Genomic DNA, 18,158 nt, shown 5'->3' with positions numbered 1-18,158 from the left:
TCGGAAGATGATGGTGGGAAAATGCGAGGGGAAGAGGGCGGTATTTGTAGGGCGAGGATGGCGGGGTCGAAAATTTTTGAATTTTTTTGCGAGATGATGCTATCCGTTCGATTATGATTTCTTATCGACGGCTAGGAATCGTTTCTGGATGCGCACACGGATCCTGCCTCCACGGTCTCCCTTTTGTGTTTCTTATCGCTCTTGAAGAGTGCGACTTTTATTTCTTGTTCGCCTAGACCATGTTCGATCATGATGATGGTAGGACAGAGAGCTCTCTTTGAGCTCTCTGTCATGGCTCTATTCGAGCCCAACTCGATTTGGGCATGCCTAGACCAAGTTGGGCCAAAAAAGAAGAAGCGACAGTTTGTGTTTGCAGACCGACTATGTCTGGGCTTCCCAAACTGAGTTTGGTCACTATCGGGCGAGACAGAGAGCCCGTAGAGCCAATCAAAACGGTCTGGCTAGGCAAGACATAGAGTTGGGCTCTTTGTCTCAGCCTGTAGCACTGACTATCTCGATCTAAATTTTTTCAGACCGAATCAGATCAGATTGGGAGCGAGACAGAGAGTTAAAACTCTGTCTCAACTAATAAACAAGCTAACTCAGTCTGGGTTTTTGCTCAGGGTGAGTCAGGTCTAAGGGAAGAGAGACAGAGAACGAAAGCTCTTTGTTACGATATGTTTGTATGACCAACTCAATTCGGGATCACCCGGACTGAGTCAACTCAAGAGGGAGACGAGACAGTGAGCTTTGAGCTTACTGACTCGGTCTGCTAAAAATAATGACCGAGTTTCGTCACAAGAGATATGAGACAGAGCGCTAGCTCTCTGTCTAGAGTAACTGTATAGAATGACTCGGTCTAGAGTAGCTGTCAGCGAAATGGATGAGACAGAGTAGCTCTATCTGGGTTCTTGGGCTTAGGACCAACTCGGTCCAAGTTTGACTAGACCAAGTCAACAAGAACCCCTACCTGGGTGCAACCAGACGAGGTACCAATTCAATCTAGGTAAGTTTCAGACTTTCTGCAGTTTAAGTAATAAAATATATATACTTGATTTTATAGGGATTTGGTACTAAACCCAAATTTCAACTTAGTATGTGCTAAACCCATTTGGTGCTAAATGAGTTTTTTGGGCTTTTTTCATTTTATTTTTAAATTTTAACCATACATATGTGATCTATGTACTTGATTTTATAGGGATCAACTCTTGAAGAGTTTGATTCCGACACATGGGTAGGTTTTTATAAAGTTTGAAAGATCAACTGTCCAAAATCTTTATAAATTTTAGAGGCTCCCAACATCATTTTCTTCATCCGAAACACATGATCCAAGTGTAGATTCTTAGTAAATCGACCATGCCCAACACATTTATAAGGATGAAACCAAGTAAAAAGCACTGAAGAAGCTGAAAAAATCATTTAGTACGTAGTTTAGCACCAAATAGCTTTAGCCATTTTCGTGTGTGTATATATATTGATCATGCGTATATTTTTATATTTTATTCATGCTATTTTATGCATGATCCATAGAAAAATTGCATTAAAAACATATTTTTATCGTTAGTTTCAAGAAATCACTTTAAAATAGAAAATACAGGAAAATTACACATTTCAAATTTGGCCCTACATTTTTTAGTGTTTTGTTTAGTTTAGAATTTTCTAACTTATAGTTTAATTAGATTGGGGGTTAATTAATTGATTTTAGTTGTTTAGAAGTATTTCCTTTTTGAAAACCATGTTTTCTAGATGTGACCTCTTTTGAAATTTTTGAAAACTATTCAAACTTTCATAGAAATCGTGAAAACCTAATATTTTTTAGTATAAATAGTCTTTTTTCTGCATGATCACACATTTTTTGCCTCTAAGAAAAATGCCCCCCTCTTTTGTCTCTCTCTCTTCCTATAGGTTCCTTTCTTATTCTTCCTTTCTTCTTTCTCTTCTTCTAAACCTTTTCATCGCCAGTATTTTCGTTCTTTATTCATCGGGGAGGTGTCTGTAGCTCGAGGAAAAGCCATCTTCTTCTTCTCAACCCCTACATCTGAAGTGAATCACAAGGTTTGCTTCTTCTCCCTCTCCTCTTTAAGTTTACATGCATAGATTAGATTTTTTTTTATCATTGAGTGCATACATCATAATATTTTCTTTTTATTTCATCGTATACATCATATTGTCATTTATGTGTTCACATAGCATATAGAATAGGTTGTTATTTCTTCCTATTTATCTAGCGCATATCGCATCTTCAATTTTGTTATTTTTGTTTTCTTTTAGATTTGGAGTAAGTAGCATACATTAGCATTAGTTTTTTTTTCTTGGTAATATTCGGTTTGATCTTGTTTTAGTTTTTATTTAGAATACGCAGACAATGATTTAGTCTCTTGGCCATTGAACACTAAATTTTTTCACTCATATGCTTCCCATCGTCATAGGAGGAAGGTTGTTCCTTCTATCTCCATTGAGGGTGTTTCTTATCTCAATCAGCACGTTAATCTGGCAGTCTCGCTATACTTTATGGACTTATATTCTGCTTCGTTAACTGCGGAGGGTGTCTTTGGTAATTTCCTAGTTGGCTCAATTCAGCTTGAGCAAGCCAGATATATGCAAAGAAGGTTCTCTGAAGATGAGATTTTTTCGGCCATTAAGGATCTGTCGGGTTGGAAAGCGCCTGGCATTGACGGGTTTCATGTCGACTTTTTTAGAATCTTTTGGGACTGTGTTAAATCAGACGTGGTGAGTATGTTCGATGAGTTTCATCGTAACTCCAGACTGCCTTATCATTTGCATGTTGCTATCATTTCGCTCATTCCGAAAGATGATGAGGCCAATGATATTTCTCGATTCCGACCTATCTCAGTTATGAGTGCTCTCTATCGGATGTTTGCCAAAGTTTTGACGAATAGGTTGAAATCGGTGGCTAACCAGATTTTTTCAGACTCTCAGTTTGCCTTTATCCGTAATAAGAGGGTCCAGCACTCGTTCATCATGGCGTCCGAGGTGGTCCATTCCTTGCAGCATAGCGGTCAACCTTACTTTGTCCTTAAATTAGACTTTCATAAAGCTTTTGACTCTGTGCATTGGCCATTCTTATTTCAAATGTTAGCAAATTTCGGTATTGGTCGTCGTTTTTCTGGTTGGGTGAGAGAGTTGGTCTCAAATGCCCAGGCCATGTTAAATATCAATGGTATTAGAGGAGACCGGTTCAAGCTAGGGCGGGGTTTGCGGCAAGGGTGCCCCTTATCACCTTTGTTGTTCAATGCAGTTGCTGAGGGTCTTGTGGTCTTGCTTAAGCGGGCTGTTGTATCGGGTTTCATTGATCCTTTGCAGGTTTCCGACTTCCCGGGTCATATTCTTACTTATGCTGATGATATGATCATTTTTGGTCGTGCAAATGTTCAACAGATGCTCAGGTTCAAGCTTATCATTCAGTTCTTTCTCTCCATGTCTGGGCTTTCTCTAAATGAGACCAAATGCTCTATTACCATGTTCAATGTTAATGCCAATATGCTTGCAGCTGGAAAGAGAATTTTTAATTGCACTACTTCTAACTTGCCTATTATGTACCTTGGCTTGCCGTTACAAGTGAAGCCTCTATCTTCAGCGGCTTGGGCTCCGACGCTTCAAAAAGTGAAGCGCAAATTGCTTTCGTGGCAGTCGTCTTATCTCTCTAGCGCTGGACGTCTAACCTTAGTCAGACATGTTCTTTCAACTATTCCAGAATTTTTCATGTCTCTGTTTGTGATGCCTGTGGGAGTAGAGAAGCAGCTGACGCGCTTGCTGGCAGACTTTCTTTGGTCTGGGTGTAAACTCACAGGTAAGCGTCACTTGATTGGTTGGCGTTCGGTGGTTCTACCTCGGCGTATGGGTGGTTTAGGCATCCCGGTGCCTAGACTGCGAAGCATTGTTCTTGTCGCCAAGCAATGTTGGTTGGCCCACCAACCGAATAACCCTTGTGCTAGTTTTCTTCTTGCTAAATATGGGGATCCAACTCTTATTCCGGTTCGTCTGGGAACCCGAGGTTTGGCGCTCTCGCACTTGCGTAAATCGTGGTTGAGGGCTTTAGCCTGCTTTAGAGACCATTTTGAGGTCTCCGAAAATTTTGGTCAGTGGTTGCAGTGGGCGTTGGCTCCAAGCGGAGAGTTTCTCACCAAGAAAGTCTATAGATCGTTGCTACCGCCAGGGGCTGATTGGTTGCCCGAGGATGTGCTTTGGGCGAAGGGTCCTTCCCCCCGTTCGCGAGTCCTGGCTTGGTTAATTTTGCACGATAGGATCCAGACCCACAGTAATTTAAAGAAGTGGGGCATTCAACTTCCGAGTTGGTGCGTGCTTTGTCAAGCTGCAGAAGAATCTACGTTTCACTTGTTCTGGTCTTGCCCAATATTTATGGAAATCTTTAGTAGAACCTGGAGGCATCCGAAAGTATTTGTTAAGGAGGAGTCATTTGCGCTAGATCTGATATTGGGGCCGGTTTGTATTAGGCGCAGCAAGAGGTGGAGGTTCATCTGGCGGACGTGGTTGCTTACCTCTTGGTGGTTTGTTTGGATGGCGCGTAACGATGCTCATTTTCGTCATATTCGAGTTAACATTCAAAACCTGGTGCATAAAATTTTGGTAGATGTTTATGCGATCTTGCGTATGCATCTTAGTGATCTTCCACTCCCTCCTGCTGATGCTACCTATCCTTTGTCACAATCTGGGCACGCGGCTATGGCGTGAGCCCATTTTATCTGTCTAATGTTCTTTTCTCTTGTGCTTTCTTTATTTGTTTTGGCTTTTGTTCTTGTTCAGTTCATGGGTTCAACATTTTGTTGATCTTCATGAGTGGTAATGTTGAATTACTTTCGGCTCTTGGCCATTGCGGTGATCAGTGTGATCCGGTATTCAGAAATTAGAAAATATGTGTGTGTTCCAGAATCTGCATCCCACACAAGTCTCCCTAATTATAAATCAAACCCGTGGTAACCCGACTTCGGTTGAGTGGAGTTTTCACTTCATCTCAGCCATGTTAGGCGTTAGTCAACTCAGATTATAACGTGACCTGCAACCTCTGGTTTGCAGATCACGTATAGATAAAAAAAATTTGTTACCAGGGTGCTACAGATTTGCCGATCAGCTGAACACAAGAATGGCAAATTCGGGCTTGCACACAAAAAAAATTTAAGTCACTAGCATAACTGGTGTTGATCAACCCCATATTCACATGTTTTCGTTTAGTGGTTGCATTCAATGACTTTGTTTTTTGCGGTTAGGAAAGTTGAGTTAGCATATTGGGGTCAATTTGTTTAAGGCAAAACGTCTAGATTATTTTGGCAACTTGATCTTTCTTGTTTTAAAGATTTTTAATTGGTTCACGATAGTGCAATATTTTCTTTTAGCAGCATTATGTTAGCCCTTTAGTAGCAATTTCAGGTTCACCTGTTCTTATTTAAGTAGTGTATTGGTTAAAACTTATTTGTTTGAATAGTTAGATTAGGTTTAGTTATATTTCATGCATTGAACTAATTAGTTTTGAAGTCACATTTTTTTTAACTAGAATCATTACTTTGTTGTAGCTTATGTTATGCATTAGTGTTATCCAACGTTTCATAACTAATTAGTTAAATAGTTTGTTTCAATTAATCCTTAGTTGTTGGGTTAGTTTGTTAGTTTCATAACTTAGTGCTTTTGTTTGTTACATTGATTAGTTTCTTGTTTGTTAGTTTATTTTGATATTCTGTCATTTCGTGTTTAGTTTGTTCATGTTAGTTCATAGTTGTTACATGTTGAGTTAGATTGTTCTTCATAGTTATATTTTGGTTTTTGTGATTTTTCCTCAAACTAACATTTAATTTTTGTCTAGTTTTTCGTTGTTTTGTTTTTGTTTTATAGAGAAGAGTTCAGACGTCCGGTGAGCCCCAAAATGAGCCCTAAAAGAGCCCTCTGAGGTTCCCAAAAATCCCTTCAGAGAGCCCCTTAAGAAGACCCTTCACAATAAGCAACTGAAGAAACAAGAACTACTAAGGAAGGGACTAAAAGCTCAAAGTACGGAAGACCCTTTTTCTTATCTTTTTAGCTTAGGATTTTATTTTATTTTATTCAATTCAATTTGGGTTTGTAATAAGACACTTATTATTTTTATTTGTTTAAGCCCTCTGCACTGGACCACACTCTCATTTATTCAATTAATTATTTTTATTTTCAAGATAATAAATAGTAGTTTAGCTTTTATTGAATACAAAGTATTTTCCCTGTTTCCTGAGATCGACCCAGACTCTACCACTTATGTGAGTCAGTTTTTATTTATTTGGTGTATGGCTTTCATATTGTTTTTACATAAAATATCTTATAAAAATCTATTTCATAAAACTCATACCATATATATACACAGTTATGGAGAAAACCGAGATAGAAAGTGTCTTAATTTTCTACCATAAACTGGATCCAGTAGGACCAAGTTAGATCAAACCGGGTTTGGAACCTATTGAACCAAATCAAGATCGAGTCAGGTTTGAATCCAGTAGGACCAAACCAGAATAGAGTAGGTTTGGATCCAGTTCAGACTCAAACCCAAACTGAATCAGTCTAGTTTCATTTTTGTACCAAACTCGAAGAGAACCAGGGTTCAGATTGATCATATTTGGATCCAGTATACAAAACATAGACTGAATCTCTATCAAGTTTGGGATCTACAATAGAGTGGATTTGGATTTGGATCCATGTTGAGGAATTTAGAACTAAATTAGGAAGGTGTGGTTTCGGTTTAACCTAGACTAAGACTAGTTTTGGGTTAGGTTCAGTAAGAAGTTTAGATTCAAGGGATCCAGACCCATTCAAGAAGTAAAATAATCATTTGCCCTTATTCTACCTATTCAGTAATTTGGGCATAACTCTTTACTCCAAACTCAATATCGGATGAAGTTTGGTGCATTGGATTCAGGACTTAGAGAGAAATCTGACTGTTCTACTTTCATACTCAAACATACAACACAAAAAATGAGTATCGATAGATCATTCTTGAGAAGGGTAATTTGGTAATTTTACTAAATGTGAGAAATGTCTCTTTAGCAATTAAGTAAGTGTTATATACTAAACAAATCCTAATACCTCAACAAGTGATTCAACTGCAGGTTAGAAGTTTAATATTTGCATCTCGAGGTAAGGGATATTATAAACATGTTTAGTTAATAATACATGGTCTTTTGTTACTTGTATGAGTTAGCTTACATGAAATCATATATGTTTGAGAATATAGTTGTATATTATATTTGATACAGTTACATTCTCGAATGTGTTTCATGTTACATGAGAGATAAAATTAATGTATATGAGTTTGTTGTAATGCCAAAAATGATTTAAAGTATTTATAAGTTCTCAATATGATTTGCATGTTATAGAGATATTGTATGTTAGACAAAAATACATACAATGAATTTAGAACTATATGCATGAGAACAAAACTAAGTATTTGAGCAAAGTTCTTTGAGTTTCTTCATTAAGTTAGGTCACTAGACATTTAAGTCATCTTAGCATGTTAGACTTAACCCTATAAATTTTGAAAGATGCGACAAACGAAAAGGGCTACCTGATGATCATTAGAGTGAGAGCGGCCATAAGTGTGAGCTGTCGGTGATTTATTGATGTAGTGACACTACATCTTTTGTATGCTTAGATCTTTTGGTGAATATTAAAACCCTATGAAGAACTCAAGAAACTTAGATAAGTTACAAAGAATAATGAACTTGAGAAATCAATGAGTTGCTTAATTTATCCTAGGGATTATGTTTCACACAACAATTGAAACTCTAGGTAGACTAGGATGTATCATGAACCACGAACCTTGGAGAGCAGATATAGCTCTCTAGTCTAACTCTCTGGCTAGCTACCAACATATTCTATTTCACTGCAGTACTTCGTGACTTTGTGGGATCACAAATAGTGGTTCATAGTTTGGCCAATACCATATAATTAGGGTATTGTACATGGGTTGCTATGCCCAAAGCAGGCTATTGTCGGTATAGCCAATTTATTACATTAGTTAATATTGAGTGGATACAAGCTATGCGGTTTGAGAAGATTAATGGAAGAATTTTAAAAGAAACAAACATGTGTGTTATGTGGTGTAAAATTAAACTAAGTCTATGAGCTTAGAGATAAATATAAACAAATGATAACAATTCTCAAACTGTACAAATAGTTTTTTATTTCATCTTGATTACCTAACTCGTGGTACTCGAGTCATCACTAAATCAGCAGTGCTACTTCGGGTGTGTATTAGTTTTTTTGAAGAGTGAACCTAACCAGAGGTTCCAAACGGGCGACCGATGATTAAGAGAATTTTCATAATGATAATCATAACTAAAGTGGATGCATGCAACACTACTGCAGTAGATAGGATAATCACCTAAAGCATATTTGAAAACTTTGGCCTCCTTAACTTCGAGTGACTGGAGACCAATGAAATGTCTCGCTCTCAAAACAAAGTGGCACCGCAGGTAAACCTACATGTCCAACATCACTCGAGGTTGTACTATCTACCTCTTTAAGAAGATCTATGGGAAAAACTGGTAACATAAACCCTTTTCAGGGAATACCCAGAATCTCAAAATCTTGTAACATATACCCTTTTCAAAAAATATCCAAAAATCCACAATTAAGGTTAGGTGTATATAATTAACAATTATTATATTATGTGTCTCATTTCATGAAGCCAATTAGGACTCATAAGCCCAGGTACAACTCAGGGCACAATCACAACACCATGTGCACCCGATCATGCATATATATTCACATTTTATTCATCTTTATTTATACATGATTCATGATAAAATTGCATTAAAAACCCATCTTTATCGTTATTTTTGAGAATCTACTTCAAAATTGAATTTTTGGAAAAATCATATTTTTTTATTCGACCATGCATTTTTCAGTATTTCTATTAGTTAGATTTTTTCTAATTTATAATTTAGTTAGATTAGGACTGACTTAATTATTGTTAATTAGTTTTAGAAAAAAAAATCCTTTTGAAAAACACGTTTCTAAAGAAGAACCTTTATGAAAATTAGTGAAAATTTATCAGACCTTTTTAGAAATTTTAGATTTTATCCTAATTAGGCTTATAAATAGGATTAAGAGGGTTGGAGACATCGTTTTTTCCAGCAACCCTTTTGCCTCCCTTGCCTCTTGCCTCCATCTTCCTTTCTCCCTTCTTCTTCTTCATTCTTGGTTGATTTTTTTTCTCCTTTTTCTTCCTCTTCTTATTTTTTATTTCATCGATCCTCTAAACCCCGTCTTCATCGGCTTTTCTTACCTTTTTTGTTGGGAAGGCGTGTATGCAGCTAAGATCAATCACTTTCTCGTCTCAACCAGTTCGTCGGAGCAATCTACACGGTTTGCTCTTTTCTCCTTCTCTATCACAATTTTAGAGTCATTGCATTCATTATCTTCAATTTTCTGCATCTCCATCGCATACTGCATGATTTGATTCTGCGTTATTTGCAACATATTTGCATCGTAGTTAACTTATTGTTTATCATCTTCTAAAATAAAAATTTTAGTTAGAGTGGGTGTGTTCAATCTTGATCGTATGTTAGTTCTCTTCAAAACGCATCAGTGCATATATTGCCGGCTTGAGAATGATCCTGCAGGATCCTTAATAGCAACGCTAGACCCTTTGGATTTGTATGCATACCTATAGGATAAAATCTGAGCATGTGTGATTCAATCATTCATATAAACTAGGTCGATCTTTTAGTTTCAGCGTTTTATAGGTTTCTTGTTTTCTTTAAATCATAGCTAGACCAGTGTGATTGATCTTTTTTAGGCTTTAACGTTATGGTGTGTTATTAATTAATTAATCTATGCTGACGTTTAGTGCTGACCTTAATATTTTTTCTTAGCTAAGCTTTCCTTGGTACGTGACAAGGTCAGTTTATAGATCAGGTTATGATAGATACTGATTTATCTAATTTCATGTAGTATCATCTGCATGAGTCGAGTAATTAGATTAAAGCATTTGTATATAAAAAATATCAATTCTTATTTTTTTTAAAATTACTTAAATTTTAAATATTTTTTAGTTTTTAGATCCAATTACAGATCTATATCTCTCAGCCAGCCATAACATAAAAAAAATAAAGTTATTTAACCCATTATCCATATGTATTTAAGTTGTCAATTCAATCGAAAGAAACTCTATGCAGGACATTTATTACATAACAGGCAAAACATTCCAATATTGGATGCACCTTCGAACACACTCGGGGGCTGTTTGATTGTGCAGGCATGGATATCTAGAACAAGCTTGTTAAGATACAGCTTGGCAAGCACGGAGATGTCCTGAACAACTCGTATTTTTTATTTTTTATTTTTTTTTTGTTTTTGTCCTAGGTGTCCTGGACACTACTGTTTCTGGAGAAGGGGTGGAACACTCGGATACCTGTTGACTGGTGTTAATAATTCGAATCCAACCCGGGAATTTGATCCACTTCCAAACCCAATTAACCGAGGCAGGGGATCGTCTTTGCGTTTCTTCATCTGAGACTCTGAGTACCTCTTTGTCCGCTTTTTCTGAACTTAGAAACGAAGATTTGAACTCTCTCTCTCTCTTGGTGATACGTCACTCCGATCCCTGTAAGTTATTTCCTTCTCATCCCTTTTCTTTTTCTTTTATTTGTTGAAATTCTTTGCTTGCTAGGGTTTCAGAATACCATCATTTTTTCTCGAATGATACGCTTAATTACTCCGACAAAAAGAAAAAGTAATGTTTTGGGGTTTTAATTGAGAACTAAAGCGTGATATAACCAGATCTGACACAAACGAGTTTATTCTCGTTATCTTTTTAGTGATTTTTTGTGATCGAGATAATGTTTTTGGCTGCCGTGAAGCATCGAAGAGTCTCTTGTCAAGAAGTTTTTGTCTATCTTCTTGTTGCTTGTATGTATTCCTCCTTTGATGAAATCTCTCAGACTTGGATTAGAGTTTCTGCGGCTTTAGGGTTTCACTTGTTTTCTTTCTCCCTAGATTTCTTTTTCCTTTTTTTTCTTCTTCTTCTCTCTTTTGGATTTCTTGTTTCTATCTCTATGACGATGCATGTTGATTTTGCGTTTTTGATCTTCGATGGGTGCTGCCAAAATTCGGTTTTTCACCGAGGGTTTGAATCGAAGTAATGTGGTTAGAAAATTTTTAGTCTTTCTAATAAAGAAAATTATGAACCAGAAATTGTATTTTTTTGGCTCTCAACTTGAAAAGTACAGTTTGTGAAGAATTGTAGACCATTTATTTTCCTTGTAAGTAGGCCTGATCATTCTGTCGTCCGTAGGATTGAGGATCCATTATTATTGCATACAATGACAATGTCAGAAGAAAGAAAATTGTACTGATTGCTTCATATTTCCATTCATTAGGATCGATGGTATCAACTACCAATGGAGTCGACTCTCACTGATAAATGATAAATAAGATAAAACAAGTAAAATCAAAGAAAAACTTCTAATTCCTGTCTCAGTCTATTTGAAATATACCATATATATACCTACCGTTGGGATATATTTAATAACAATAACCAGAAATTCATTGCATTACCTAAATGTTTATGATTTTCTTTTGTGGGACCTTTTTCTTTTTGGTGCACGGAGTTGGGGTTGGTAGTTTATTGCAGGATTTACCTAGCATGGCTTCCAATTCGTGCAGTTAACTCCAAGCATTCAGAAACACAGGTCAGAGAGGACTCATCTGAAATTTGATTCTCAATATGACATAAGGGACTGTATGAATGACTAGATAGACTCAAATACAGACTGATCTCTCTGACATCTGATTCCAAATGCTTGGAGCTAATTGCATGAATTGGCATCCATCTAAAAATGCTAGATCCTAGTTGTAGTCAATTGTATGAATGATTAGATACAAATGGTAGGATTTGTGTACTATACCTGTGACATGTGCTCCACATTCTCTTCTCTTATTTGAAGGTTTTTAGTTTGTAAAATAGAATTTCTATAAATTGTAACTGGACAAATAATTTCGGTGAGATTCCTCATTTTCATGAATTGTGCACTTCAAAAACCTCAGAACCTGTTTTTCCTTGAGGCCTTACTACCGCTGTAATCCCACAGATGATGCATAAATGCTTCATTTAAAGTAGGTTTGGGTGTTTGAAACCCTGAATTTAGGTTGCTGCATCCGCCATCAGGAACACAGACTGCTGGGGTTCAAATAGCCAACACTGATTTCAGAAGCTGTATCAGAGGTTGAAACATCAGAAACCTTAATCCTTGTGCTGCAATGGTGGCACTATCCATGCAAATGGCACCATGGCTGTCACACCCATGATCAGATGAGGGTGGTGCTGAACAATGGATCTTTGGGGTTGCTTATAAAAGAGGAGTGGCGTTCTTTCTATCTTGTGCTTGAAAAGATTTAAATATCTTATAAATTGGAGTCCTAGAATGACAACAACAAACAACAACAACTACGCCTTCATCCCAAAACAATTGGGGTCAGCGATATGAACCAAAAAAGAAATTCATTTTGGGTCTTCCACATGAATCCTTTTCCTCCAATCATTTCTATCCAACGCCATGTCCTCGGTGAGGTTCAAAGCATTCATATCCTTTCCTATCATCTCCATCCAAGTCTTCCTAGGCCTACCCCGACCTCTTTTAACTAATATATTTTCCCATTTCTCCAACCTTCTAACTGGAGCATCATTAGGCCTTCGCCGAATATGTCCAAACCACCGTAAACGATTCTCTCGCATCTTATTTTCAATGGGTGCAACACCTACCTTCTTACGTATCTCTTCGTTCCGAATCTTATCTTTTATTGTATTTCCACACATCCATCTAAGCATCCGCATCTCAGCTACACTCATTTTTTGAATATGATGTCTCTTGGCAGCCCAACATTCCGTACCATATAGTAAAGCGGGTCTAATAGTCGTCCTATAAAACTTTCCCTTCAACCGCAATGGCATTCTACGATCGCACAACACTCCAGTAGCACTTTTCCATTTCATCCACCCAACCTTTATCCTATGATTTACATCTCCATCAATTTCTCCATACTTTTGAATGATGGATCCCAAATATTTGAAATAATCATTCACCGGTATATCTTGCTCACCAAGCTTCACTACACTCCCATCACTACTTCGTTGCTTACTAAACCGACATTCCATATATTCAGTCTTACTCTTACTCAACTTAAAACCTCTAGCTTCCAATGTCTGTCTCCATAATTCTAACTTAGCATTAACCCCAGCTCTAGACTCATCAATCAAAACAATATCATCAGCAAACAACATACACCACGGTACATTTTCTTGAATTGATCTCGTAAGCTCATCCATCACTATTGCAAATAGGAAAGGGCTTAAAGCAGATCCTTGATGTAACCCAACCGTTATCGGGAAATTGGTTGTCACCCCTCCACAAGTGCGGACATTGGTTACTACTCCTTCATACATATCTTTAATTATACTAATGTACTTGAGAGAAACACCTTTCTTCATCATTGTCCACCAGAGAACGTCCCTAGGTACTCTATCGTATGCCTTCTCTAAATCAATAAAAACCATATGCAAATCTTTGTTCCTCTCTCTATATCTTTCAATAAGTTGTCTAAGAAGATGTATAGCTTCCATAGTTGATCTTCCAGGCATAAAACCAAATTGATTCTCCGATATCATGACAACCTTCCTCAACCTAGACTCAATCACCCTCTCCCAAAGTTTCATAGTATGACTCATGAGTTTTATACCACGATAGTTTGTGCAATCTTGTATATCACCCTTATTCTTATATAAAGGCACCAAAGTACTCTTCCTCCACTCATTAGGCATCTTATTTGTTCGCCAAATCAAGTTAAAAAGATTTGTCAACCATTCTAAACCTTTCTCTCCCAAGCATTTCCAAGCCTCGATAGGTATACCATCTGGGCCAACTGCCCTTCTTGATTTCATTTTCTTCAAAGCCTCTGCAATTTCTTTCTTTTGAATCTTGCGCATGAAGTCACGATTTATCTCATGAAAAGGAATGGAGAAGTCTCCAAGATCTTGAGCATGACTATCATTAAATAGCTTATCAAAATAATCTTTCCATCTCTCCTTAATCTCCTCATCTTTGACTAAAACCCTTTGCGTTTCATCTTTGATACATCTAACCATACCCAAATCCTTCGATTTCCTATCTCTCATCTTTGCAAGCCTATAAATATCCTTCTCGCCTTCTTTGGTATCCAACTTGTCATAAACCTCCTTATATACCTTAGCCCTCGCGTTTCGAACAACTTTTTTAGCTTCCTTCTTTGCTATCATATACTTCTCCAAATTCTCATTATCACGACTCTTACTTAGATTTCTATAACACTCTCTTTTAACCTTAATAGCTAATTTGACATCCTCGTTCCACCATGATGTATCCTTACCTAGTGGTGCACCGCCTTTAGACTCACCCAATACCTCCTTAGCTACTTTTCTCATACCACCCGCTATCTTATTCCACATTGATTCTGAATCCTCCTCGAGACACCAATCAACTTCCTTAACTACCTGCTCTACAAACATTCCTTGTTTAGCTCCTTTCAGTGCCCACCACTTAATTTTAGGATCTATCCTATGTCTATCCCTTTTGCGGCATTGTCTAATTCTAAGATCTAAAATTAAGACTCTATGTTGTGTAGCTACACTTTCTCCTGGTATAACCTTACAATCGATGCAACAACCCCTATCTCTCTTTCTAAGTAGGAAAAAATCTATCTGACTCGTATTAACCCCACTTTTAAATGTTACTAGGTGAGACTCCCTCTTCCTAAACCAAGTGTTTGCTAAGATCATATCATAGGACAAACAAAAATCTAAAATCCTTTCTCCACTTTCATTTCTTTCTCCTATACCATAGCCTCCATGGATATTCTCAAATCCATCCCTACTAATGCCTACATGTCCATTAAGGTCACCGCCGATGAAAAGCTTTTCTCCATAAGATGTCTCTTGTACTACTCCATCTAAATCTTCCCAAAATTGATGCTTAATGGAATCATCTAAACCTACTTGAGGTGCATAAACACTAATAATATTAATAATATCCGTACCTAATACTAATTTAATAAGTAAAATTCTATCACCCTTCCTACGGACCTCAACTACATTATCTATAAACTGACGACTCATAACAATCCCTACTCCATTCCTATTCCTATTTATTCCTGTATACCAAATCTTATATCCCCAAGGTTCTATCACTTTAGCTTTCTCACCTACCCATTTGGTCTCTTGAAGACATAAAATATCAATCTTTCTCCTACACATAACATCTACTAACTCTACCAACTTACCAGTTAAAGACCCTATGTTCCAAGTGGCTAACCTAATTTTATGGTCTTGGACTAACTTCTTTACCCCCACCCGTCCAACAAAGTGAGGGAACCCTTGCATATTTGACACCACACCCGGGCGCCGGTGTGACGCGTCGCTTCTGGGCGACGACCTAGCAACCCTTGCACATTTATCACTGCCTCCGGGCCTAGAGAGTACAGCGCGTCGCTCAGTAGGGAACGCCCCAACGAAATTCTCATATTGGTTCATTTTCATAGGATATGACAAAGTTTTTATGCTGGCTGTCACAGGCCTACCGCCACCCTCCTCCTTTATCCGGGCTTGGGACCGGCAGTGTATAACTACACAGGCGGAGTTTGAAATGAATTGGAGTCCTAGAATGAGATTTTTGAAAATTTTGAAGTCTCTTTAATTTTATGAATATACCGCTTTTACATATGAAATGTTAAGAGTACTTATTTTAAATAGATTCAGAAAAAAAATTGATGTACTAGTCTAATTTCCTCTACAAATTAAAAATGGAACGCATAGAACACCACAGTTTTCCTGAATATTCTGATATATGAGAAAACTTTAGGGTGTTTTTGGCAGACTTAAAAATCTTGAAATAATGAATTTGCAAAAGTAATCATGTATTGAAAAAAAAACAGATGTTTAAATGAAAAACCTTGATTTTTAAAGTCAGTGAAATGACAATCATATTTTCGTGATTTTATATATTAAAAAAGAAACTGTTATAACTCCACTCCCTTGCATCCTGTCACTTCTTTACACGATACACTTCTCCCTGTGTCATCATGACAGTACCCCATGGCATACAGTACCTCTGCTTCTATGTTGGCACCACCGCTAGCACCTCGCCTAAAACACACTGAGAGACTTTGCCTCCAAAACTGTGGCCACTCTATTCTCAAGGTTGCTGCACGTCGCTCTATGAGGGCTTTTCTCTGATCCCATTCTCACCCCTAAAACTGCCACCTCCTCCTCTATCATCCATCTGTCTTTCTTAGACAATGCCTCCAAAGACCTAGCATAACCTCTTTATTCTGAAGGTTGCTGCAAGTCCCCCTGCCAGAGACATATTCCTAGTCCCACTCACACCCATAAAAACGCCTTCTCCTCTCTCTCTCTCTCAGTTATTTTTATGTTTGTATTCATGTTCCACATTGCCTGGAGCAATAGCCTTTCTGGATGGTAATCCTTGGTTAGCCATGAGTCCATTATCTGACACATGCTGTTGATATTTCTCCTTTTTTTTTGAAGATAAGCTCTTCATATCACGCACAAATGTACGACAATTTAAGTGGGCAGGCTGGCATGCCTAGGCAGTCAACAAATGTTCAACAACCTAATCCATTTGGGAATCCGTTCTATGGAGCTGGACCAGGACTCATAAAAAGTGGTTTGGGTGCATATGGGGAAAGGATTTTGGGCTCTGGCTCTGAATATGTGCAAAGTAATGTATGTCTAATTCTTATGGTCTGCTATGTGAATTTATATTTATTTATGCAATGCATTTAGGTAGGGAATCTTCGCTTACATAGGTTTGATTTTCAGATCAGCAAGTATTTTTCGGATCCACAATACTACTTTCAGGTAAATGAGCAATATGTGAGGAACAAATTGAAGGTCATACTCGTTCCCTTCCTACACAGGGTAAGTTATCATAAGTGTAATGATGACCGAATCTTGTCTTAAGAATGAATTGAAGGTCTTCCTGTCATGTTCACAATCCAGGGTCATTGGACAAGGATAGCGGAGCAGGTGGGGGGAAGGCTTTCATATAAACCTCCTATTTACGATATCAATGCCCCCGATCTTTACATTCCTCTCATGGCATTTGGTACTTATGTGGTTCTTGCCGGCTTTGCGATGGGCCTTGTTGGAAAGTAAGAGCAATGGATTTTATGAGTCCTGTTTTTGTGATGATGGAGGTATCCTTGCTTATGTTAGTGCCATCATGATTTTTTTGCAGATTTAGTCCTGAAGCACTTACGGTACAGTTCTCAAAGGGGTTGATTGGTTGGTTTCTTCAGATTTTGCTACTAAAGGCCTCCATATATTTCTTAGGGAGTGGTGAAGCCCCCTTGTTGGATGTTGTTGCATATGGAGGATATGCTTTTGTGGGCATATCTTTATCTGTTCTTGCAAGAATTGCTTGGAGTTACTCGTATTATGTTGTGATGCTGTGGACATGCTTGTGCATGGGAGTCCTGTTGGTGAAGACATTGAAGAGGATGTTGTTTGCAACCGCAAGAAGTTATGACAAGGATACTAGTAGGTATCACTACTTTTTGCTCTGTGTTGCTCTTGCTCAGTTTCCCTTGTTTTTCTGGCTTGGCTACATTGGCGCTTGAAGCTGCAGATTCATGTAGGTGTGCATATGTTTTTGCACGTTTGCTTGAACATTTAGATCGATTTGGTATAGATAGCTACTGTGGCGGTTTCATTTTGTTTTCTTGCCCTTTTTTCCTAATGTGTTTAATGTATAGTCACTTCTGAATGATATAAAATCTGTTCTTCTGTCAAGTTTGTAAAATTTTATCGGTTCCCATAACTTAAAGTTTGATTTTTCTGTCGTGCAAATGTTGTTTTTCTGACTACAGTGGTTTTTTATTTTTTGATGATCTGCTGACTTTAGTGCCCTTGAACATCTGAATGTGTGGGGTAAATAGCATGTGTACTTTGTGACGCGTTTATGCAACTAACTAGACTATAATCACATGAGATGGAATCAAATGTGATTTCATATAATTTCAAATCACATATTCCATGATGTCATTTGGAATCACATGAGATTCACTCCGGGTAGGTTTGCATTTCATGTGATTGAATCACACGAGATTTA

General features: G+C 37.6%; 1 protein-coding gene across 1 annotated transcript; it reads left to right on the top strand.

The window, feature by feature from the left end:
- Nucleotides 1-10,464: 10,464 nt before the first annotated feature.
- LOC149836215 (uncharacterized) lies at nt 10,465-17,896 on the top strand. The gene is made up of 5 exons (XM_090010826.1): nt 10,465-10,605; nt 16,574-16,771; nt 16,868-16,966; nt 17,048-17,199; nt 17,286-17,896. The coding sequence occupies exons 2-5, from the start codon at nt 16,598-16,600 to the stop codon at nt 17,665-17,667; spliced, it is 807 nt and encodes a 268-aa protein (XP_089866952.1). The 5' UTR covers nt 10,465-10,605; nt 16,574-16,597; the 3' UTR covers nt 17,668-17,896.
- Nucleotides 17,897-18,158: the final 262 nt, after the last annotated feature.

The sequence above is a fragment of the Nuphar pumila genome, chromosome 6, assembly GCF_984573655.1.
Source record: "Nuphar pumila chromosome 6, dmNupPumi1.hap1.1, whole genome shotgun sequence".
Lineage (NCBI taxonomy): Eukaryota > Viridiplantae > Streptophyta > Magnoliopsida > Nymphaeales > Nymphaeaceae > Nuphar > Nuphar pumila.
This window is presented reverse-complemented; position numbering and strand designations above follow the sequence as displayed.

Coding starts and splice junctions, on each gene's coding strand:
- LOC149836215 (XM_090010826.1), top strand. CDS start 16,598: ATGTACGACAATTTAAGTGGGCAGGCTGGCATGCCTAGGCAGTCAACA. Junction 16,772..16,867: donor CTGAATATGTGCAAAGTAAT/GTATGTCTAATT, acceptor TTTGATTTTCAG/ATCAGCAAGTATTTTTCGGA. Junction 17,200..17,285: donor GCGATGGGCCTTGTTGGAAA/GTAAGAGCAATG, acceptor ATTTTTTTGCAG/ATTTAGTCCTGAAGCACTTA.